The sequence below is a fragment of the Delphinus delphis genome, chromosome 1 (assembly GCF_949987515.2).
Source record: "Delphinus delphis chromosome 1, mDelDel1.2, whole genome shotgun sequence".
In the NCBI taxonomy this organism is placed as follows: Eukaryota; Metazoa; Chordata; class Mammalia; order Artiodactyla; family Delphinidae; genus Delphinus; species Delphinus delphis.
In genome coordinates, this window is record NC_082683.1 from 112,309,275 (window position 1) to 112,332,147 (window position 22,873).

The 22,873-nt window shown below is 54.5% G+C and overlaps 3 protein-coding genes across 3 annotated transcripts; 2 read left to right on the forward strand and 1 right to left on the reverse strand.

Moving 5' to 3' along the window:
- The first annotated feature begins 472 nt into the window (after nt 1-472).
- Nucleotides 473-3,902, forward strand: LAMTOR2 (late endosomal/lysosomal adaptor, MAPK and MTOR activator 2). Its single transcript, XM_060008178.1, has 4 exons — nt 473-630; nt 926-1,088; nt 3,386-3,475; nt 3,712-3,902. The coding sequence occupies exons 1-4, from the start codon at nt 563-565 to the stop codon at nt 3,766-3,768; spliced, it is 378 nt and encodes a 125-aa protein (XP_059864161.1). The 5' UTR covers nt 473-562; the 3' UTR covers nt 3,769-3,902.
- Nucleotides 3,903-5,265: 1,363 nt separating this feature from the next.
- On the forward strand, nt 5,266-11,927 carry RAB25 (RAB25, member RAS oncogene family). The gene is made up of 5 exons (XM_060008186.1): nt 5,266-5,567; nt 8,494-8,689; nt 10,289-10,482; nt 11,140-11,220; nt 11,600-11,927. Exons 1-5 carry the CDS (start codon nt 5,525-5,527, stop codon nt 11,710-11,712), a joined length of 627 nt encoding a protein of 208 aa, XP_059864169.1. The 5' UTR covers nt 5,266-5,524; the 3' UTR covers nt 11,713-11,927.
- Nucleotides 11,928-17,334: 5,407 nt separating this feature from the next.
- On the reverse strand, nt 17,335-22,498 carry MEX3A (mex-3 RNA binding family member A). The gene is made up of 2 exons (XM_060008199.1): nt 22,045-22,498; nt 17,335-18,443 (listed from the first exon to the last, which is right to left on the reverse strand). Exons 1-2 carry the CDS (start codon nt 22,496-22,498, stop codon nt 17,335-17,337), a joined length of 1,563 nt encoding a protein of 520 aa, XP_059864182.1.
- Between the last annotated feature and the right edge of the window lie 375 nt (nt 22,499-22,873).

Genomic DNA, 22,873 nt, shown 5'->3' on the forward strand with positions numbered 1-22,873 from the left:
TTCCCCTGAGAGTAGTGGCCTGCCCGAAGTCTATTAAGTACAGTTCTAGAGACCTGAATTTTGCCTGCGTGGCCCTTCTGAGCCTTGGTTTCCTCAATAGTATCTATCGCCTCATCTCACAGAACTGTGCATAATGTAGAAATTTACTTTGAAAAGTAACCAAAGGTGTGCCCGACAAATATAGGGATTTTATTTTCTTTTAACTACTGAATCGTGAATTCTCAAGCGGATATGACTTTTCTCTGCCCGAGGGGGTTAAATGTCCTTCCAGTACTGCCTCTGTCCTTTTTCTCCCGCTCTTTTCCCCCATAACCGCGTGGTCGCACTGGAAAAAACGAACTGTAGTTCCCAGGGTGCCTCGCGAAATCGCAAAGAACTACAATTCCCAGGGTACTCCGCGGTGGGGCGGGGTTGAGTCAGAACCACAAAGCCAGGCCAGAAAACTACAACTCCCAGGGCGTTCCGGAGCAGGGCAGCTGGACTACGGGAAGCGGCAGGCGGAGGGCGGCAGTAGGAAACTCGGAGAGCTGGGTGCAAAAGCCCAGGGATAGGAGCTGCAGGCATGCTGCGTCCCAAGGCTTTGACTCAGGTGCTAAGCCAGGCCAACACTGGAGGCGTCCAGAGCACCCTGTGAGTGCGGACCGAGAACCCGAGTGGCGAGCACTGGCGTGGGGCAGCGCGCGACTCTCCGAGGGAGGGGTGGGGAAGGGAGGAGGTGGCAGAGGGAGCAGCAGCTAGGTGAACCGGCCGGAGGGCCCCTCTCGAAAAGAGAAACCGACGTAGTGGGTGCTCGGGGCACGTTGTAGCACACACTCAGCCCAGACGCTTGCTTTCTAGAAGGGCCAGTGGCGGGAGTTAGGATGGGAGCCCAGGCGTTTGACTCCCCGTCCTGAGCACGTTGATATCCCTCCTGCTCCTTCGCCAGGCTGCTGAATAACGAGGGATCTCTGTTGGCCTACTCCGGTTACGGGGATACGGACGCCCGGGTCACCGCTGCCATCGCCAGTAACATCTGGGCGGCCTACGACCGGAACGGGAACCAAGCGTTTAATGAAGACAATCTCAAATTCATCCTCATGGACTGCATGGTATGGAGAAGGGAGCCACTTCCTCTTTCTCTAAGGGCATCCCCAAGGGGCGACCTGGACCCCATCCTGGATGGTTGGAGGGGCAGGGACAGGATCTCTGGAAGATTACTAAGAGTCGGTCTGCAGCAGCATTTATAATAGGCAGGACCCTATGCATCAAGTGGTGATGAGAAAGGAGTCCTGGACCTGAGGTCTGGCTGGGGTTCTGGTCTCAGCCAGCCACTTACCATTTGTGGAACCTTGGGTAAGTCACTTAACCTCTCTGGGCTTTCTTAACCACACCTCCAAGGTGAAAACAATAATCCCCATCACCACACCATGCACACAGGGTTGTTGTGATCAAATGAAAGGGTGGATATAAACTGTAGAGTGATATGCAGACACAAAGTGTTGTCATCTGAGATTCACAGACTCAGAAGCATGGCAGAGACTCCAGACCCTAGTCCAATCCCTTCAGTTTACAGAGGAACGCGATGCAGTCCAGAAAGGGGAAGTGGCCATTAGACTGTGAACTTCTTGGAAACAGAAACTGTCTCATTCACCTTTCTATCTGTTCAGTCAACAAATTTTTAGATCCCTGCAGTGTTCTCAGGACTGGGGAAAAAGTAGCAAACAAGACAGACAAAAACTACAGCCCTAATGCAGCTTACAGTCTTACATATACCTTAAATTAAGTAAAATATGTATGTTCATAAAATAAGTTCGTAAATATGTTTTGTGACATGTATGTAAGTGTAAAAAGTAGTATGTTAGGTATTGAAAATGCTGTGGAGAAAAAGCAAAAAGGAAGTGAGATAGGATGTTTGTGTCAAGGACTGTCTCACTGAAAAGGTGACATCTCATCAAAGATCTAAAAGATCTAAAGGAAGTTGGCAAGCCATGTGGCTCTCTGGGTTAAGAACATTTCTTTTTTTTTTTTAATTAATTTATTTATTTTTGGCTGCATCAGATCTTCGTTGCTGCGCACGGGCTTTCTCTAGTTGCAGTGAGAGGGGGCTACTCTTTGTTGAAGTGCACGGGCTTCTCATTGCGGTGGCTTCTCTTGTTGCGGAGCACAGGCTCTAGGCACTCAGGCTTCAGTAGTTGTGGCTCGTGGGCTTAGTTGCTCCGCAGCATGTGGGATCTTCCTGGACCAGGGCTCAAACCTGTGTCCCCTGCATTGGCAGGTGGATCCTTAACAACTGCGCCACCATGGAAGTCCAAGAACATTTCTGATAGAGAGAACAGTAAGTGCAAACGCCCTGAGGCAGAATGATGCCTGGTCAGAGATCAACAAAGTTGAAGTGGCTGGAGTAGCATGAGAATGGGAGAGGTTAGTAGATGAGGTACCCAGAGAGGCAGGGGGTGCAGCACCTGGTTCCAAGCACACAGTGGATGCTTAGCGAAAGCTCGCTGAACCAAATTGAAAAAGCCCCAAGACTGAACTCTCCAGGAAGGATTTCCACTGTAACTCAGCCACCTACCTCTTCCTCACTCCCTCCTTAACCAAGGATACTAGTTCCACTGATGATTCCTAGGGTGCCTACCCTAGAGCTGGTGCTATAAAGGCGATAGCTTTCAAATGTTCTGACCACAACCCAGCCATAAGAAATATATTTTAAGTCAGAGTCCAGTAAAATGAAAGTTTCATGAAACAGTACTTCCCTTACTATATGCAATATACTTCATTTCCCTTCTTTTTTTTGGCCGTGCCACACAGCTTGCGGGATCTTAGTTCCCCGACCAGGAATTGAACCTGGGCTCCAGCAGTGATGGCGCCGAGTCCTAACCACTGGACCACGGAATTCCCCTTCTTTTTCTTTTAATGCTGATCAACTTCTTAATTGATCTGGGGTCAGTTAACCCTGGGGCCAAACCTACAGTTTGAAAAACATTACGTTGGGTAGTGAGGAGAAGTATAAGTTGGGTTACTGCTCTTCCCTTACCATAATGATAATAACTGTATAATAAGCCATAATAATAACATCACCCATCTGGACTGCCCTTTGCAGATACAAAACTCCTTCCTGTGTATTAGCATCTTCACCAGCTGGAGTGAGGTACGGGTTACAGAAAGAGTAACTGAGCTTCTGGGAGATTGAGTTTCCCAGGGCAACTTGGTTAGTAGGTGGCTGTGCTGAGGCTGGAATGGCCTCAGAACTTCACGTCCAGGTCTGTGGCCAAAGTTCCCCAGCAGAAGCTCCTGCTGTGCCCAGGACATGGAAGGAAGATACAGTCTCTCTCAAGAAGAGCCCATGGGGGAAGCGGGGCAAAGGGTGCAAGCAGAGCATCACATCCCCTGATATCACCCCCACCAGGAGGGCCGTGTAGCCATCACTCGAGTGGCCAACCTTCTACTGTGCATGTATGCCAAGGAGACTGTTGGCTTCGGAATGCTCAAGGCCAAGGTGTGTATGTGCCCATCCCTGTAAAACCCTGGGTCCAGCCTTCATGCTGCGTCATTGTGTCCACTCCCATCCCCACCACCTTCCCAGAGTCGTTCTCGTGTCACCCAATCCACGTCTGGTGCGGGCTAACACTGGAGGCTGGGGGCTGGGGGCTCGGCATTAGGAGTAGACCTGAATTTAAGATCCCTCCAATGGCAGGCCTTGTGTGGGACTGGTTTCTCCTCCCTTTCTCGCAGGCCCAGGCCTTGGTGCAGTACCTGGAGGAGCCTCTCACCCAAGTAGCAGCATCGTAATGGGTGTTGGTGGAAGCAGGGGTTCAGAAAAGAGAGATGACCTTTTGGAGGGGCAGGGCCCCCTGGGGAAGCCTTCCTGGATGTGGAGGGTTGGGGGGACTTTGTTCTTCCCAAGAATAAACTTCAACTCCTGTCTTGTGTCTTGGCTGCTTTCTTGGATGGGGGGGAATCAGAGGAGATAGGAAGGAGCAGGGATTGCTTATAAGGTTCTTCATGTTTTGCAAGTGAGGGGCTTCCCACTCACTCCTTCTCCACGACCTCCAACACCAAAAGGTTATTGGCAGTGATGCCTCAGGTCCCTTGGCCTCTCCAGCGGTGTGACCTCACCTGGCCGCCGCCACTCAGAGAAGAATCTTACCCACCTGTTGGCAAAACCTAGGGAGTGGGCTTCCCTGGTGGCGCAGTGGTTGACAGTCCGCCTGCCAACGCAGGGGACGCGGGTTCGCGCCCTGGTCCGGGAAGATCCCACATGCCGCGGAGCGGCTAGGCCTGTGAGCCATGGCCGCTGAGCCTGCGCGTCTGGAGCCTGTGCTCCGCAACGGGAGAGGCCTGCATACCGCAAACAAAACAAAACAAAACAAAAAACCTTGGGAGTGAGCTGAGAGGAACAAGGGGCTGGTGGGGGTCATGTTGGACAGAGAGAAAACAGGGCGTGGGAGTTCAGTGTCCTTCAGTCCTGAAGTCCGTTGGGGGACACCTTTTCTACTCTTGGTTGGGAGAGTGCCTCCTAGCGGCCTACAAGGGCCACCCCTTCCCTCTTCTCCAGGCATTCACAAGCTCACACAGACCTTCTCCAGATCAGGAAGCCCTTTGCAGACAGGAGGGCTTCTCTCTGAAGCCTCAGGTCCTGGGGAAGGAGTAGAAAAAATCCAGAAGTCCTGTCACTGCACTCAGACCCCTCACCTCATCTGCTGTTTCTGCCCCAGGTCTCCCCCTATCCAGCGTCCTTAGAACAAGGCTGGATGGGGAGCTACCAGCCCCTTTCCTAGTGCTGTAGGAAGGGACCCATCCCAGGCAAGCAGGTAGGTTGCAAGTTCCAGCTCCACCCAGGATGAGGAACTGCCCATCCCAGGCCCTGGGCTGTCAGGGAGCAGCAGAAGTTGCTATATCTAAGATGCACCTCCCAGAGCTCTGCGCTGCAGCAGGGTGACCCCAGCCCCTCCTCACGACAGCCCTTCCTCTTGTGCCCCCAGTTACCCCTCACCACAGGCTCTGCGGAAAAGCGGCAGGCCGAGTAGCTTCCTGCTCCCCAAGGGACTATTACTCACTGGTGGCTGGGCCCCCCATGGTCACAGGTCCCAGGAACCTAGCACCGCGAATTCTGTCCTCTCAGCTGGTTCTGTGAAGGTCCTGTCCCTGTCCCAGCTGCCTCCATTGTCACTCCCTTGAGCCTGCCTGCTGCCTGCTTGCAGGAGCCCAGGCTGAGAGCAGACACCCAACCTGTCTAACCTGTCTGACGTCATTGTCTCTCCACCCACCTGGGCCCCAGGTCTCCAGCCGCTCACTGTTCCTGTTCTCAGCTTCCGTCCTCTCAGCTTCCTTACAGCACCGCCACCTGCCAGAGCTGAGCCCCCCTAGGCCCTGGCTAGCCTGAAGTCGGCCCTCGATCCCTCTGGCTGCAGAAGTCTCTTTACTCCCGATGAGAGGAAGGCCGGATCCAGGTCTCTTGAGAGCTGAGGGTTGACGGCATTGAACCAACGCACAGACCCGTCACCTCTGCCCTCGAAGACACTTGTGCCCTCCATGTGGAGCCAAGATGGGGAACAGAAACGAGGAAGATTATAACTTTGTCTTCAAGGGTGAGTCGGGGTCCGTAGAGAAAGAGGAACGCCTGAGAGAGACCCAGGAAGAGCACAACAGAGCCAGAGGCCCCTTCCTGCTTTTTAATCACTTAGCAGGACCTACCTCCTAGGGCTCATCATTCCTTTGGATAAGAAAGAAAGCCTAAGGAGTGGGGGAGGGTCTGTTTACTGGCGCTGCCAGAATGCTCTAGTAAATAATGCTGATCACCCCTTAATGGTACCAAGTTAGGCTCCTCTGCCCTGTTCCTAATGGAAGCCCAAACCCCTAGGAATATTCAGCCACTGCAGCACCAGAGATGGAGGATTCCCTCCTGAGAAGAAGGGGAAACAAGCCGACTTAAGAGGAAGAAAGTCACCTTTCTAGGCAACTGTACAGGAAAGGAGAGATAGGATAGATCTGTTCCCGTCGTAGCGCTGGAGAAAGCCATAGGGAAGATGTAATGATTGGGAGAAGGGTCTAACAGAACCTGGAGGACCCCCAGCACCATGGCTTTGTCTGTCTGCCCCTTGGGCTCAAATACCAGCAGCTGGGTTCAACTTGGCTGTCCCTGGAAGCCCGCATGTATCTTTCCTGCTCCTTTATCTCGCCCCTGTGTTTGGTCAGTCTAGTGTTCGCCACCCCCACCTGCACACCTCCTTCAGGGCAGGGTGGACTGGCTGCCCTATGGTTCCCTCTCCAGCCACCCCACCCCACTGCCTCTCCCAGCCTCGGCCCCGCCCTCACTTGAGCTGGGACTCTCAGTCGACCAGGGGTTGGGGAACCTGTACTCCCAGCATCTTTCCCAGGAAGGGAGACAGAGTAAGGGTTAGCAGTAGACTGGGGCAATACTACTCCTATCGTTTATTGAACCCTTGCTATGTGCCAGCCAGTGGCTCATTAATCACCATAACAACCCCAAAATTATCTTTCATTTTGAAAGCATGAGTTCAGATCTCAGCCCGGCCGTTTACGAGTTATTACAGGTTGGGGTCACTAGAAGCAGACACTGAGAAGTTTGGGGCGTAAGATGTTTATTGTGGCCCAACAGCAGTGAAAGGAAGAGGCAGGACGCAGGATTGGGCAGAGGGAGAAGTCACACTACAAGGCAAGATCACAAAGCCTTGGCCGAGGGCAGGCAGCTCTGGGTTCCCCTCGCCTTGCTCGGGCGCTGCGTGCAGACTGCCCAGGAAAGGTATGACCTCAGGTGAGGCTACCCTCTGCATCAGAAGCAGATGCTGAAGGAGCCAACAGCTGAAGGCTGTGTGCTGACTGCACTGCCTGCGGCTGGGGGCAAGTCCTTCCTAGAAGGCTCATCTGAGCAGCACAGCTCGTGTTTACCACACTAGCTGTGCCATCTTGTGCAAATCATTTAACCCCCCTGTAAAAATGGGGTGATACTAATAATGTTACTTGCCTTATGGCATTGTTGTGAGGATTAAATGAGTTAATATGTGTAAAGCCTTCAGGATGGTGCCTGGCACACAGTAGGCGCTCAATAAATGTTAACCATTAGCATCTCCATTTTACAGATGAGGATGAGACACAGAGCAAATAGCTTACAAAAGGTCACTAAGTCAGTACTCAAAGCCAAGTCTGTCTGAGTCCAAAGCCCTTGCCCTGAGCCCCTTTTGGGCCAGAGGGTAGGGCTCAGAGCACACCCACTGGGAGGGATGAGATGGGGATGAGGTTCCCAGTAGGGGAGAGGCAGGACACACACACACACACACACACACACACACACACACACACACACACACACGTCCACACAACCTCTTATCCACACACACCCATATAGCTCCCAGCTCTTTCCTGCACTAAACAAATAGGGAATTTTTTAAGTTGGAGGGGGCCTTTAAAGGTTTTATAAACAGGGAAACTGAGACCCAGAAAAGGTGAGCCACTTGTTCAGGGTCACACAGCTAGTCAGAGGCTGAGTGGGGACCAGCGCCCAGCATATGTGGTGTCCAGTCCTGGGGTGCCTGCCTGCCTTTCCAGAACCGCCCTGGGTAGCTCAGGGCCAGTGCGATTATGAGCTGTACTTACAGCAGCCCCACATTCTAACCCCGGTCCCAACTCACCCATGGTGGGTAAGGCTGGGCCCTGGGTGCTGCCCTCCAGCCTAAACGCTCTTCACGGGCCCGCTGGTGGCTCCTTGTCCCTGGAAACCTAAAGGTAAAAGCACTGTTCTACCAACAACAGTAACGACAGTAACAGTTTTGCACACTCACTATATCCTGGGCAATATCTCGTTTACTTCTTGCAACAATCCGTAAGATAGATGCTATTGTTATTACCACTTTTTCATTAAGAAAAAGGTCAGAGAGGATAATAGCTTGCTGAAGGACACACATAGCTGGTCCCACACCCAGTCCCATGGTCTTAACCATACAAGACTGCCCCTTCTTGGGGACAACTGGATCCCAACTTCTTGTACACATACGTCCATACCTTTCCCCCACCTACAGACGTGTCACCTGCCAAACTTTCTCCTCACCCACGCTTCTGTTCACACCTCTGCTCCCCACGCAGAGACACACAAACCTCCCACTTGTCCTTCCAGCTCGTATACATAGAAACACGCACAATGTTCTCATACTCCCCCACCCAGAAATGTGCAACCTCCCCCCCAGGCCCCTACCCTCCCTCCTTCCTCACAGCCCTGAATGCCAATACCCACAAACAGCCCATAGACGTCACTCCATCACCATATTCGCAGGTCGACTCTGCAGCCACGTCACAACACACCAGGCCTAGAACTCTTAAACGGCCTGTTTCAAACTCTCAGCCCTTCTGCCCCCCCCCCCCGATGGATGCATTCATGTAGAGTTGCAGACCCTAGCCTCTGCCAGGAGACCTGGCTCCCTCCTCAGTTTTCTGAGCTCAGCTCCCCTTTTCGGATGGGCAGACCCTCCAAGCTCAGCCCTTATCTCTCCACTCCTTCAGTGGTGCTGATCGGCGAGTCAGGCGTGGGGAAGACCAATCTGCTATCCCGATTCACTCGCAATGAGTTCAGCCACGACAGCCGTACCACCATCGGGGTTGAGTTCTCCACCCGCACTGTCATGCTGGGCACCGCCGCTGTCAAGGCTCAGATCTGGGACACGGCTGGCCTGGAGCGGTATCGAGCCATCACCTCGGCGTGAGCTGGGGTTGGGGGTCTCCTGGGGCGCGGGGGTGCTGGGGAAGTCAGGGCACACCTCTGGAGGAGAGGTGGAGGAGGAGAAGGAGGCAAGGACCCTCAGCAGCAAGTTCCCTGAATGGGACCACAGGCCACTGCGCCCGAGTCAGGAGACGTGAGTACTGTGAGCTACGAACAGTCTGAGACAGGCTGCGGTGATACTGACTGCTGGACCTAAACACAAGGGTCATCGCCACCACTTACTTAAGTCTTTGCTATGTGCCCAGGAAGGTACAAGGCACTTTACATTGGGCATTTTATGTAATCCTCAAAGTACCACAGGAGTAGGGTGCTATCATTAATTCCTCTTTAAATACGAGAAGTTTGAGTCTCAAGTAGATGAAATCAGGGTGCAGCTGGGATGGGGGCAGGTTCCACGGTCAAGAGCACCCCCTCACTTCTGCACAGTGCTTTGCACTTGGCAGCCTTCACTGTCTAACCACAAGGTGAAGGGCTGGACCCCTCAGCTGCATTTTACAAAGACTCAGAGGACATAGAGGAACGTAGGTCTCCTGACACCAGACACAGAGTGTCTCCCAGTCAGTGTTAGGCCAAAGGTAGTGTGTGTGTGCGTGTGTGTGTGTGTGTGTGTGTGTAGTGGAGGACAGCACAGGAGTCAGGGGCTTTGTTTATACATACCCATTACTCTTGCGCTGGTCACCTGACTCTTTTTTTAAAACGTTTATTTTATTTATTTATTTTTGGCTGTGTTGGATCTTCGTTGCTGCACACGGGCTTTCTCTAGTTGCAGTGAGCGGGGGCTACACTTCATTGCGGTACGCGGGCTTCTCATTGCGGTGGCTTCTCTTGTTGAGGAGCACGGGCTCTAGGCGCGAGGGCTTCAGTAGTTGCGGCTCATGGGCTCTAGAGCGCAGGCTCAGTAGCTGTGGCGCACGGGCTTAGTTGATCCGCAGCATGTGGGATCTTCCCAGACCAGGGCTCAAACCCGTGTCCCCTGCATTGGCAGGCGGATACTTAACCACTGCGCCACCAGGGAAGTCCTGGTCACCTGACTCTTATGAGCCTCAGTTGACTCTTCAATGACATGGGAGTAATTAGATACCGCCAGTCTGAAGAAGCTCCATCTAACTCCAAGAGTGAGACTGGGTGCTTGCAAGGATGCCTCAGATGATAGGGGAGATTTAGCTAGTCCTAGAAAGACGGCCATGAGAGAGAAGACACTGTGGGTCAAGATCTTAGAGGTGGGACATCTAGGAGGCTGTCTTGACCAGAGCCCTGGTATACATTGGTGAATAGCAGGGGCTAAAATCAGAAAAAAAGACCTGGAGAAGCAGAAGGGCTAGGAAGGAGGAGGGAGCCAGTGGTTTTGGAGAAGGGAGGTGAGTCTTCGGAGGCTCCAAGACCAGTATCCCTGGAGGGTGCTCAGCTTCGGACATGGGAGCTTTGGCCTGCCCTGTGCGGTTTGGGTCTCTGGACTCTAGTTTTCATATTTCCCCATCTCTGGTACTCATCTCTGGCTTTTGGCTTGAGGGCTCTGCTCTGAGGGTGGGCCTGATGGCCCTGACCTTGCCTCTGTCCACCCCACTACCCCCCACCCAGGTACTATCGTGGTGCGGTGGGGGCCCTACTGGTGTTTGACCTGACCAAGCACCAGACCTATGCCGTGGTGGAGCGCTGGCTGAAGGAGCTCTACGACCACGCCGAGGCCACGATCGTCGTCATGCTCGTTGGTAACAAGAGTGACCTCAGCCAGGCCCGAGAGGTGCCTACTGACGAGGCCCGCATGTTCGCTGGTGAGAGCCCACCGTGACCCAGCCTGACCCCTCCAGCCCTGCCGATGCAATCCCAGATCCCACCTCCCCAGCCCCTGTTCCCACCGTAGGGCTCCGGCCTGGACGTCCTCCGCAGGATCCCCTACCTCTATCTCATCTTCCTCAGAATCTCCTAGACCCTCCCCTCTGTGACCCCGTGTCCCTCTTTATGTCCCACCACTTGCCCTGAGATTGTCTTTATGGGCAATTATTCATAGTTGGTTTTAGGACAGCCCACCCTGCGATGCTCAGAGATCTTAAGTGTAGCAGGTGGGCTCCCCTTGACCACCTGCAGTCACACTTTCCCCAGGCTTTCTGGGGTTTAGAGGCAACAAGATACAGTGGTTAAGGGTGTAGGCTGTGGAGTCCCATGGCCCAGCTTCACATCTCTTGGCCAATGACTAGCTGTGGGACACCAAGCAAGTTCTTTATTCATTCTCTCTGCTTCTGGGCTTCAGTTTCCTCTTCTATAAGAAAGGGTTAGTATTCAAACCTACCTCACAGGTTGTTTTAAGTTTTATATGAGCTACACATGCCAAGGGTTTAGTGCATAAAAAATGTACATGGTAAACATGAAGTAAATATTATTATTATCGCGTTGGCCCTCCACAGCTAATGGTGTGCTTCCTTTCCTGTCAGAAAACAATGGGCTGCTATTCTTGGAGACCTCGGCCCTGGATTCCACCAACGTTGAGCTGGCCTTTGAGACTGTCCTCAAAGGTAGAGCCCCTGCCATTCGGCAGGCACCCTATCCCATCCGTGAGCCTCTGTGGACAGTGTGAGGAACACAGACACCCAGCCCTCGCCCGCCCCAGCTGATTCCTCAGCCCCTCTGTCGACCCCCAGCCTTCTTAGAGCCTCCCTAATATGCCCCCCACCCCCTCAACTGGAGCTTAGGGAAATAAGCAGAAGGCCACACTTACCAGGGAGCTGAGTCTTAGCCCTTTTCCACCCACGTAAGTAGAAGGGACCCAGGTGCCCAAACTCCTCTTCCTTCTAGCAGAACCCCCGGTGTTCAGAAAGGGGCATGTGCAGTGTGTATGCGGAGGGCGGGCTCTAAATCTTCATCTGACCTGACCACTGCCCTCTGCCCTCACAGAGATCTTCGCCAAGGTGTCCAAGCAGAGGCAGAACAGCACCCGGACCAATGCCCTCACCCTGGGCAGTGAGCCGGGCCCTGGTGAGAAGAGGGCCTGTTGCATCAGCCTCTGACCTGCCCCTGCTGGCGCTCTGGTGTCCCCCATTCCCACCCCAGATCCAGGAGCTTTCCCTGCCCTGTGGTTCCAGATGTCAGAGTGGCCGGTCCCTGTTCGCAGCCCCGCAGAGCTCTAAGGTCTTCATGCGCTGCCCCTCCTCCCCACATATCTCTATTATCGGTCACCCCCTCACAGAATAGGGCCCCCCAATAAAGCTGTGTTTTGTATCAAGACCTGGACATCCTGCTGCTTCCTTGTGCCTCCCCTTCATCTCTGGCCCAGTTCCCCTCCCCCTCCCCCTCCCTCCATCCTCCCCACCATACACTGCCCCCCAGGGCCAGCTGCCTCTGGAGTCCGGGGACAGTGCCAAGGGGGTGGGAGGGGCCCGCCCTTCCCTCTGCCAGCCCCCAGGGCAGGTAGGGGAGGGAGGACAGCATGGCAGAGAGGGGGTATCTGGAAGGCAAGACAAAAGGAAACCATCGGCGGGTACCATCTGGTGCCCAGGGCCCTGGTGCCAAGAACTGAGGGCACTCCAATGCCAGGGGTGAGGGGAGGAGGCAGGAGTCAGGGCTGGCCCTGTCTGTGTGTGCTGGGGAAGGGGTTTTAAGCCTGGGAGGTGGCGGGTCTAAGTGTTCCTTCCAGGTTTCTGCCTGACCCCGAAGAGGGGGTGTGGTGTGTAGGGATGGATTGAACCTGGTGGGGATGAGTGGGGAGTGCTGGGCTCTCAGCTCTCTGCCCCTTCTCCATCGAGTCCACGAGCTGGCTGTCCGGGGAGCGTCGAGGTCACCCAGCCTCGCCTTCCCCTGTTCTGCAGGGCAGAGTGGAAGGAGGTCTGCTGGCACCCCCAAGGAACAGAAGGCGGTAAATGGGGAGAAAAAAGAGAGGTTGAGCACTTGGAGACGCAAGTAGGGAACTGTGGAGAGCAGACAGGAGCCGTCCACTTCCTGCAAGGTGAGCAGGGTCGCCCAGAATCACACCAGAGAAAACCCCACTCACCCCAAGGTGGTTCAGACTCGCATGCAGAGAAAAGAGGCCAGAGCCATAAGTAATAATACTTTTAATAAAATTAAGTTCTTAATAGCACATTTAATACATTAACCCTCCCCCTTCTTGGTTTCTCTGTGTTTTGTGCAACATCACTTTGACTTGATTATTCATGGGTCCGTTTTTTTCCCGCCTTTATTTTGCTTTTGAAACGTTTTTCCTTGGTGGATTTGTAACGTGTCTTCACTAGATGCCTCAAATTAAGTCTGACCACAATCCTACTCTACTTTCTACAGTGGAGAGACCACTCCCCCTGCCCCAGGGCTGTCTCCCCCCACCCACCCTACCCCACCCGTACCCTCGCGCGGGGAAGGGGAAGCCCTCCCCACCCCAGACGCTACCTTCCCAAACTAGCGGGGTTTCTAGGACAAAAAGAGCAGGGGGGATATCTGTCCCTAGGTGGGGTGAGAAGAGTAAACTGGGGAGAGGGAGATGTGTGTTTGGGGTCTAGGGCCAGGGAGGGCCATGAGTCATTGGTGTCATGGAACAGGCTCTTCTTGCCAAGAACCAAGGGGCCTCCACACCCCCTTGGATAGGAGGGAGGGGCCCGACCTGATTGCAAGCTGGGGTTGGTAGAAGGCAAGTGCTTAAAAAACAAGTTGATTTCTCACAAGCGAAAGCCAAGCTCCCCAGTTTTCTGTGGGGAGGGCGATGTGCCCTGGTGCCAGGGCACAGTGGACGACCCCTACCTGAACACTTACAGATGGAGGTGGACTAGAACAGAGCATTAGGGTCAGGGTCACCCAAAGTTGCTGCTGCTCTCCCCCTGCCTTTGTACCCTTGGGGACCAGTTCTCCCAGGCCTTTAAGGGCAGCATCTCTGCTCTACCCCAGTGGGTGGGAAGTCCTTCTTGGAATCTAACTTCTATGAGATAATAAAGCACTTTTGCAAACCTGTAAAGCACAGTGCAGCTTTAAAGGAGAACGATTATCGAGTTGGCTCCTCCATCCGCTGCCATGGAGGTCAGAAGCTAAGTAGAATATTGGGTGGGAACAAGGAAGGGGGACAGACCACCCCCTCAGTCCCCTTGAAGCTCTGAGAAGGAAACATGTGCATGTGTGTCTGTTGGTGAAATGACCTACCAGGCTCTTGAATCAACCTGAGGTGGAGTGGATTGAGGTTATACTTCAAGAAGGACTTCCTCAGTTAGGCCCGGGAGAAGTTGCCTCAGGAGGGTTGGAGCTGGGCAGTCTCCATCCTCCCAGAGAACCCCAAGAGGACATATTCGCAGTAAGGGCTGCCCGACAGACAGGGAAGGCCAGGATGGCCAGGCCCTCAGGTACTGGGGTGCAGAGCAGGGGTGCAGGTGAATGTGCTCTCCCTCCTCTGCTGTCCCTAGCCCAGCCCTCCTCTGGTTGAAATGACCACTGTTCGTCCTTTCAAAGACCCTGGGAACTGAGCCCCTTATCTATTTGTCCTATAATTTAAAAATCCAAGGATTCTCAGAATCAACCCCAGCAGACGGGAAGGAAGCTCCTAACCTTACCTAGCAACCTGCTCCCACCCTGATATCTGAAGATGGAGCGGCTTAGGGTGGACTCAGCCACTTCCCTCCTCTATTTTCCTTTTCGTTATGACTTTTATACATTCTACTGGACCCAGGGGCCCTCAATGCTACTAAACTTTAAGCTATCTGAATATCATCTACTAAGTAACTAGTAATTCTTTCTCTTTTTCTCTAGGATTATATGAAATAAATTTGAATTATTATTATTATTATAATTATTATTTTGTAGTATTCTTTTCTTTTAAACCCCTCGGTTTCTTTCTTTTTCTTCTCTCTCTCTCATTTTTGGTTAAAAAAACAAACAAACAAAAAAAACTATTTCTCTTAAATCTCACACCTCTCTGAGGGTTCCCGTAGGCCTGCTAGGCCTCAGTTCTGGACTTCCCCTTCTCACTCGCCCCTGGGACAGGGCAGGGGAAGGGGGGGACACCCCAGGATCCTCAGTCCTCAGTCCTCCAGCTTCTTCCTTTCTCCTTAATCCCTTTCTTTGTTTGGCTCTGCCGGCTCCCCCGAGGGGGAGGGGTAGAGGGGAGAGGGAGCCCCGGGAGTGAAATCCAATCTACTTGCAGGGCCCCCGAGGGACCAAGTTCCCCTAGCCCCTGTCTCCACCATCCATCCCAGGATGCTCCCCCGGAAAAGCAAATGACATTCCTCCCCAAAAAAAAAGTGGGGGGAAAAAGGAACGTAAACCCGAACATATATTAAAAACACTTTTTTAAGATTTAACTCTGAATACAAATGTATTTTTTTTCTTCTCTCCCTACATATATTCTAAACCTTCTAAAGTTTTTTTATTTTTTTAAGGATCACTTTATCATAAAATAAAATATCCTTTTCATATAATAAATTACCTAATAAAAAGTCTTTTTTTTTCATATTAGCCCAGGTTCTTTGCTACATTTATACGGTAATAAACGCCTTTATTAAAATAGAATATTAAATTATAAAGAACTGCTTTTTTTTTTTTTTTTTTTTTGCTATTTTTGTTTTCTCTCCTCTGTGTTGGTCACCTATCTCGCTCCCTCTCACGCTCTCTTTCTCTCCTCTATCTTGTCTCTCACTATGTGTTTTGCGTTTGTTTCTAGGTTTGGCTCAATTAGTAAGAGTGGGATTGAATTTTCCGAGCCCCCTAGTGTAACAGTCTTCTGCCTTTGTGGGTAGAGTGGAGAGGGGGAGGGGGATCGACAGACAGACATCCCATCTTCCCACCCCCCTCCCCACCCCCCCTCGGCGACCGAGGGGTGCCCATTTGGTTTGGTTTCTATTGTACAGACATCTCAGGATGGCTCACATTGGCGGGAAGGAGGGAAGTTGTCACAGGCCAGTGTTCCTGGCTGTGACCTCCTTCCGCTCCCCTCCCTGGCTGGTGGTCTGGAGGGGAAGGCTGAGGAGAGGTGAGTTAATTCACAACAGGAGGAAGGAGAGGAGGAAATCCCCTCTGTACCCCCATCCCTGCACCCCCTCTCCATCCAGGAAGAATGGGACTCCAGAGCTTAAGTGCTCAGAGATCACTTAGAAGAGTCCCACCCTACTATATACAAGAATCTCCTAGGACCCCCCTGGGACTCCCATCCCCCATCCTCTCCTGGCCCGGCCAGCGGAACCCAGGAGGGCGGGAGGCTGGTGGCTGCCCCAGATGAGCAGTAGGGAAGCAGCAAAGGGGGTACAAGGCCTAAAATCATACATGATTCTCAGAACAGGCCCTGCTATACCCCAATCCTGCTTGGCTCTGGACTGACCCCTGTCTGAAGACCTGGTCTCTCTCCTCAACCACAATGAGTGAGACACAGACTTCATGATTAGCGTGCTAATAAGGGTTCAGGTCAGGTCCAGAGAGGGGCGCACGGAGTGGGGCACTGCAGGGGAGGAGGAGCAGCCCCTCCCCCCAGCAGCCTCTCCTATGGCCTCAGGCCCTTTCCTGCTCAAAACTGCAGACACACTACCCTGGCTCTCCCCTCCCACCACCAGAAAATCCAGCCCAAGAACTGTTCCCTAAATGTAATGCCCCAAGATGATAAAGGTGGAGGTTTGACCCTTTATGTAACCCAGTATTGGTCCCCTCCTCAAATTTTCACTGAGAACGGGGATACATTCCATCAAGAATTTGAGGTGTTTCTTTGGAGGAGTAGGAGAGAGGGCCTCCGGATGCCAGAAGAGGAATTAGGGGGGACCATCAAATTGTTCTTCCCCCTACTTCTCCCCAGGGGGATGGTGTCCCCAAAGCTGGGCTGGAAGGAGCAGGAGGGAGGGGGGAGAAGGGAAGAAAGAGAAAGAGCAAGACAGGGCTGGTTGTGACAGCCAGCAAGGGGAAGCAAAGAGGAGAGTTGGGGGAGAGAACAAAGGAGTGAGGAAAACCCGAAGGGAAGAAAGATGGGGAGGAGAGAGTGGAGGGAAAAGCTGCAAGGGGCAGAGAGGGGCACCCCCTCTCCAGATTCCTCTAGCCCAGCATTGTGGGGATAGATGAGTTCTGAGCCCTTTATTGGTCGACGTACTTCCTCCCCTTCCCCCTTAGAAAATCTATCCCGACTTCCGAAAGGGCCCCAACCCCCTTATACTGCTGGAAACCCAGGAACAGATTCCCAAACAGGATATGGCGGTGGAGGGTCTAAAGGGTCGTGGTTGGAGGTCAGAGGTCAGGACCAGAGGGCTTGGGGATCGTTAGAGCACCTCTAGATACAGATGGTAATTCTCCCTCTCCCTTTCCCCATCCCCTCCACAGAGGAAAGGGTAGTGTGACACACACAAGGGTAGGTGGAGAGGGGGTCAGGATACCTTCGCGGCCACCTCTGGCAAAACAAAAGTTTCTCTTAGCTGCTTCCAGACTGAAGGGTGTGTTGAGGTATCAGAGTTGTAACTCTAGTAAAATTTCCGGCCTGGCCCCCTCCCAACCTTTCCAGGACAGGGTGACCAGAGGCTCTGAAAGTGGTCCACCCTTCAACCACCATCGCCTCCCCTCCCCCCTCCCCAGAGAGCGAGTATCTCTAAGCACCTTGCCCCTCAAATCACTGATTTCCAAAAGGCCCTAGTGGAACACAGCTCCAAGAAGGGCCCCTGGGAGGTGGCCCCAGGAGGCAAGGGGCAGGGGGCTTAGGAAAATATTCGGATGGCTTGCGTGGCTGTGATGTGGCAGACGGGACACTCCGGGTCCGTCCTCTCGCAGATGCGTACTGCACATTCCATGCAGAAGAGGTTGTGTCCGCAGGGCACGAGTGCGGCAGTCACCTCACTCTCGAAGCACACCATGCAATCCCGCCCGCCGCCGGGGCTCCGCAGGCCGCCCCCACCAAGTTTAGAGAAGCCCTGGAGCGGCTCTCCCGGCGGGCGTCTCGGGAGTCCTGCCAGCTCAGGCCCCGCAGAGGCGGCAGGAGAGCGGTGCGCGCCCGGGGGCCCGGCGCGCGCCTTGGCGGAAGAGGAGGAGGAGGAAGAGGCGGAAGAGAAGAGCACCGAGGTGGGCGTGGCGTTCTCCTGGCCCGCCCAGAGAGGGGGGCTAGTCTCCGCCACCCCGTAATACACGTCCTGCTTGCCCACGCCGTAGCCGGGAAACAGGTACCCGCCGTAGCCAAAGTCCCCTCCCTGCTCGCCCAGGCGCGGGGCCTCAAAACCAGAGTCCACTCCACACTCGCCGATGCAGCCCAGACTGTTCTGCCTGAAGGTGGAGAGGGGCTTGCAGCCAGGCGGGTGCACCCGCCAGGCCTCGGAGTAGCGGCTATCAAGCGCGGCGTCGGGGCTCCCAGCCAGGAAGTCGTTTTCATTGTTGTACTCGAGGATCTTGCCCGTGCGGACCGCGATGTGCGTCTCGATCTCCTCGCGCGCACGCTCCACGTTGCCCGGAGCACCGGTGATCTCGAACACCGGGTCTCGGTCCCGGCTTGGCGTGATAATGTACGTGTTGGTCTGCTGCTGGATGCGTTTGATGGTTGCCCCCTTGGGGCCCACCACCAGCCCCACCACGCGGTAGGGCACCCGCACACGAATAGTCACTTGGCCGGGCAGAGCAGGCGCCACGCCAAAGGCGGCGCCCGACTTGTTGCGGGAGGCCCGGATCATGGAGAAGTGCTCAGCTGCTGAGATGATTTCGCGTCGGGCTGTGGCCACGTCCTCCCGCCGCCCGGTCACCATGAACACTGGCTCCTCGCCTCGCACCGGCGTCTTGATGTAGGTGTTGGTCTTGGCCCTCAGAGCCTTAATCTTGCAGCCTGGGATAGGTTGGGAAGGGAAGAGAGAGAAAGAAACTCACCGGGCAAGAAGGTTTGTGCTGAGTCCAACAAGCTCCTGCTCCTGCTCAGATACTCAGCCCCCCAGGAGCCTCTGTCTACCCTTTGAACCCCGCCCCCCCAATCCACCCTAACCGGAACAATTCACTCATCGTATCTTAAATCTACCCAACGTCTCTATCAACCACAGATCGTCAAATGTCCCAACATTCCCTTGAATTCCATTCAGGACCTCCAAATTCACGCACTCTTTGAAATCCTGAAAAAATCACTGACCCTCCAGACGAGGTGCTAACCTCAAACCTACTCACTAACTCCTCTCCAACCACGAGCCGTTCCCACAATTTCTCTACTGATTTCTGGCTACTCAAACTTCCAAATCACTTAATCACCCCACCCTGCCCTGCAACTGCAATCTCCGATCTGTCACTGATCTTGATCTTTCCTCAGAACTGCAATGGACCCAGCAACCCACAATCTACTCCTTACTTGATCTCCATGCCTTAAAAGTGTCCTCCAGTCTACTCTGGGACCACTGACCCCCAGCTGCTCCCATGCCTTCCACCATGAGTGTCTCTCAGTGGGTCCCAAATTCATAGCAAGTTTTCAGCAACTAGTGGAGTGTGGGAGACTGGGAAGGGTCTGAGAATCAGAGTTTCAAGAGGGAAAGGAGGATAATGATGTGTGGTGCCTGACCCCATGGACACTCCTGCCACCCTGTCCCCTGGGGGCAGGAGAGCCAAGATGGGCTGGGAGCTGACTAGGGTGGGGAAGAAGGTGTTCTGGACCTGTACTCTTGCTTTGAAGGAGTGGGTTCAAGGTAGGAGGTTGGGGAGAGAGGCAGAAAGAGAAATGAGAAAGGCCCAGACAAAGAGAGACAAAGAGGGAGAAGGGGAAAGAGAAAAGTGAGGGAGGCTGGGGTGGCCACACTGCAGTTTAAAGGTGGCAGACCTTGATGGCTGACTGAACAAGCCTCTCTCCTCCTCTCCCACTTCCCTCTCCCTGCCCCTAGCTTCACACAGAACCTCAGAGACTCACATGCTTTCTCGAAGCACACATGCTACGTGTGTGAGTTTGCGCGTGCGCGCACACACACGGACCTAGGAGCCGTGATGCAGTGTGCCTTTATCTAAGTGATACTTGTGGTGCAAACCTAATGTACACTTTCACATACCCCTCTCCCATACACACAGATTCCCTGCGTTTCAACCTTTCATCCGTCCCACTCTTCCATCCCCATCATTCCCAGCACACAAGCAGCACATTCCTATACACACCTGCCCACAACTTTGGTCCCCATTCACACTTAGACACGTTCACACCCCTCTCCAGATACACATTCACCATTCCCTTCCTCGCTCCCCAACCAACGCCAGTGGTCCTAGTTTTCCGATTCTGCCCCAACCCTCCAACCACAGGCCTGGGGTGAGCTCATCTTTTTTTCCCTCTCCTTCCTCCACTCCAGATGGCTTCTTCTCCAGATTGGCATGTGGGAGGAGAGAGTGGGTTGGGGGCAGCTCTCCTCACCTTCAAGAGACCTCAGGAAGGAGAATTTGCTCCTCCCTTTTTGTCTTCAGACCTCTTGGCAGCTGAGAAGTCCTACCTGTTGTCCAGCCCACATCCTTGCTGCTCTAATGTCAGTAAATGACTGCTCTATTTGTGAGGCATGGAGGGTTAAGGAACAGTGAAGCCCCTTCTCCTACAGCTTCTAATCGCACGGCATCTGATAGGCATCGGGGTTCTGGCTCTAAGTTTTGAGCCCATAAACTTACGCGAGAGCTAGGTGCCTTTAGGGACTGGAGTTAGGGTGAGGAGGACAGGCCGGGTATAAAACTAAGGAGAAAAGCTAGAGGCCTGGAGGTGCAGAACTGGTGGTGGACCTCGTCCTGGGTTTCGCAACCCTGAAGAAGCATCTCTTGAAGGGAAGACCCAGTTGGCTTCACCTTCCTAGAGGTCAAATAGAGGAGCACTGACACTGCAGCAGGAGGAGGGAGGTTAGACAAGAGAAAGGACTTCCATTTACTAAAGGAATGAGGGAGAGGCCTATCTTCTCTGAATAGGAGAAATCCCCCTACTTTTATGAGAGACAGGCCCATCTGATGCGGAGGCAGAAGAGGAAAGAATGACTCTATGAAATTCCGGGGCCTCCCAAGACCACCCCCGCACCCAAGAAAAGATATCAGTGTCCCCACCCAATTCCAGGGCTCTGGGTCCCTAGTTTCTGGCAACAAGAGGAAATTCAACTTTTAAAACCAGAAATCTCAAGAGATGGAGTGCCCAGGAGGATGAGGGCTATGCCTGGGAGTGGCATCTTCCCCTCCTCCATTCTGGATCTCCCTGCAAAATCCCCCCAACCCCCCACACTTCTGGTAGATGAGGTGAGATGTGGAGTAGGGGCCCTCCTGGCTTGCCTCCCCTCTTCCCCGGCCAGCAGCCGGCCTCCTCCCTCACTCCCAGCCGGAATGCAGCTCCTCTATTGTTCCCCACTGTGGGACAGCTCCTCCCCTGCTCCTCCCCCACCCCACACCTCCCCAGCCCAGCCCCCTTGCAATTTCCAAATCCCACCCCCCAACTCCCCTTTGGGAAACTGGGAGAGGGAAGGGTCCCCAGGATCCCGTCTGCTCAATCTGGACCCTCACCAACACTCCCACCCCCACCCGCCCAGGGATGCTGGAGCGGAGGAGGGTGTGGTATCAGACATACTACACTGGATTAATTCTACACCCACACCCCCCTCCCCCCAACAACACACCCAGACACATGCCCTCCACCAAATCTCCAGGTGAAGGTTTCTTACCCCCCAGCATGCCCTCACCCACTCCGTCCTACTCTCTCACTACCAGAGAACCCTCTCCAGGCCTCTGGCCCCTGGCCGTGGCCAGCCCAGAACAAAAGCCTGAGAGGGAGGAGGAGAGGTCCACACCAGGACGTGGCACTTCATTGGAGGCGCCCCTTCCAAAACCCCACAGACCATTCAACTTTGGTGTGTGGGTGACCACAGCACTCCCTCCTCCCAGCAGCCCCCCTTTCCCACCTCACCCCCAGGCTGGGACCCTCCCATGAGCCACACCCCCTTCCATTCCTACACTCAGCCCAACAAAGAGATAGATACTCAGTCTAGCTTCCCAGGCCAGGTCTCCCCCAAAGTCTGTAACTCCAGGCGGTTGGGGGTCCCAGGGGTGCCCCCTCCCCAAAACCACTAGCAAATGCCGGAGTTGGGGCTTCTGAGTAACTCTTTGCACATTCCACCAGTTTTTCTGTCTACGAGTGGACACCCCCTCCGGACAGCCTCCCCGGATTGGAAGACCGATCCCCCTCCCTTTTCCCTCTCTCCACGAGAGGATATTTCTTTGTCTAAGGGCAGAGCCCTGGGGGAGGAAGGCTCTGGAGAACAGTCCCAACTGGGGGGGTGGGGGTAGCAGGGAACTTTGTGGCACTTGGAAATCAGGGTAGGGGGCGGGTCCCCCTTTGTGGGGAAGGGACAGAGCCAGAGGCGGGCAAGAAGGGAGGAAATGAACTTTCCGTGGTAGGGATGGGGTGCCCCCCACTCCAATCCCTCTCCGCGGTCCCGGCGCCCGCTTACCTTGCCTGCCCACGATCTCGGCCACGTGCTCGGAGGTGGGCACGGGTACACACTCGGTGGTGTTGCTGCTGCCCTTCAGGCGCAGCTCGGCCTCTTTGTAGAGAGCGCAGAGCTTGGCGTCGCTGGCCCCTTTGGGGGCGGTGGGGGGTTGGGGCGTCTGCGCCGCGGGGGCCGCCGTCGGGGCGGCCGGGGGCGCCGCGGGCGGCGGCGGCGGGGCCGGCTGCGGGGGGGCGGCCGGCTGCGCGGGGGCGCCGCCCCCCCCACCTCCCCCGTCCTCGCCCGCCGTGGGGGCGGGGGGCTCCCCCAAACCCAGGAGGCAGAGTTGATCGAGAGCCAGCTGAAGGGCGCGCTCGTCTTCCAGCAGCCCTCGGTCCTTAGCGCTTCCCCCGAAACATCCTAGTTCTCCAAAGCCCCCATTTCTTTCCATTATTCCAGATACCACTAGACTAGGCATGGCGAAACAAAAGCTGGGGGAGAGAGAGAGAGGGAGAGAGAGAGAGAGAGAGAGAGGTGGTGGAAGGGAAAAGAGGAGAGAGGAGGGGAGGGGAGAGGAGAGGAGGGGGGTGTGTGGGGAGGGGGGAACAAAGAACTGGGGAGGGGGGAAGAAAGCGAGATAGAAAGATAGACCCTCCCCCTAAGCCCCCCTCCCCAAACACCCTGTAACCCGACTCCCCTCGCCCCAGCCCCCAGGGTGGGGGTGGGGGGAAAAAGAAGCAAAGCCAAGAAAGCAGATCTCCTCTCCTCTCCGGGGGTGACGGGGGGCGGGGGGCTGCGGGATTTCTGCCCCCACCCCTCCCGCCTCGGTCCCGGGAGTCTCTAGACCCCACCG

What these genes read in the sequence shown, in the direction of transcription:
- LAMTOR2 (XM_060008178.1), top strand. Translation starts at nt 563, where the DNA reads ATGCTGCGTCCCAAGGCTTTGACTCAGGTGCTAAGCCAGGCCAACACT. An exon ending in GGAGGCGTCCAGAGCACCCT is followed by an intron (nt 631 to 925) that starts GTGAGTGCGGAC and finishes CTCCTTCGCCAG; the next exon opens with GCTGCTGAATAACGAGGGAT. An exon ending in TCATCCTCATGGACTGCATG is followed by an intron (nt 1,089 to 3,385) that starts GTATGGAGAAGG and finishes CACCCCCACCAG; the next exon opens with GAGGGCCGTGTAGCCATCAC.
- RAB25 (XM_060008186.1), top strand. Translation starts at nt 5,525, where the DNA reads ATGGGGAACAGAAACGAGGAAGATTATAACTTTGTCTTCAAGG. An exon ending in TATCGAGCCATCACCTCGGC is followed by an intron (nt 8,690 to 10,288) that starts GTGAGCTGGGGT and finishes CCCCCCACCCAG; the next exon opens with GTACTATCGTGGTGCGGTGG. An exon ending in CGAGGCCCGCATGTTCGCTG is followed by an intron (nt 10,483 to 11,139) that starts GTGAGAGCCCAC and finishes CTTTCCTGTCAG; the next exon opens with AAAACAATGGGCTGCTATTC.
- MEX3A (XM_060008199.1), bottom strand. Translation starts at nt 22,498, where the DNA reads ATGCCTAGTCTAGTGGTATCTGGAATAATGGAAAGAAATGGGGGCTTT. An exon ending in CGAGATCGTGGGCAGGCAAG is followed by an intron (nt 18,444 to 22,044) that starts GTAAGCGGGCGC and finishes AACCTATCCCAG; the next exon opens with GCTGCAAGATTAAGGCTCTG.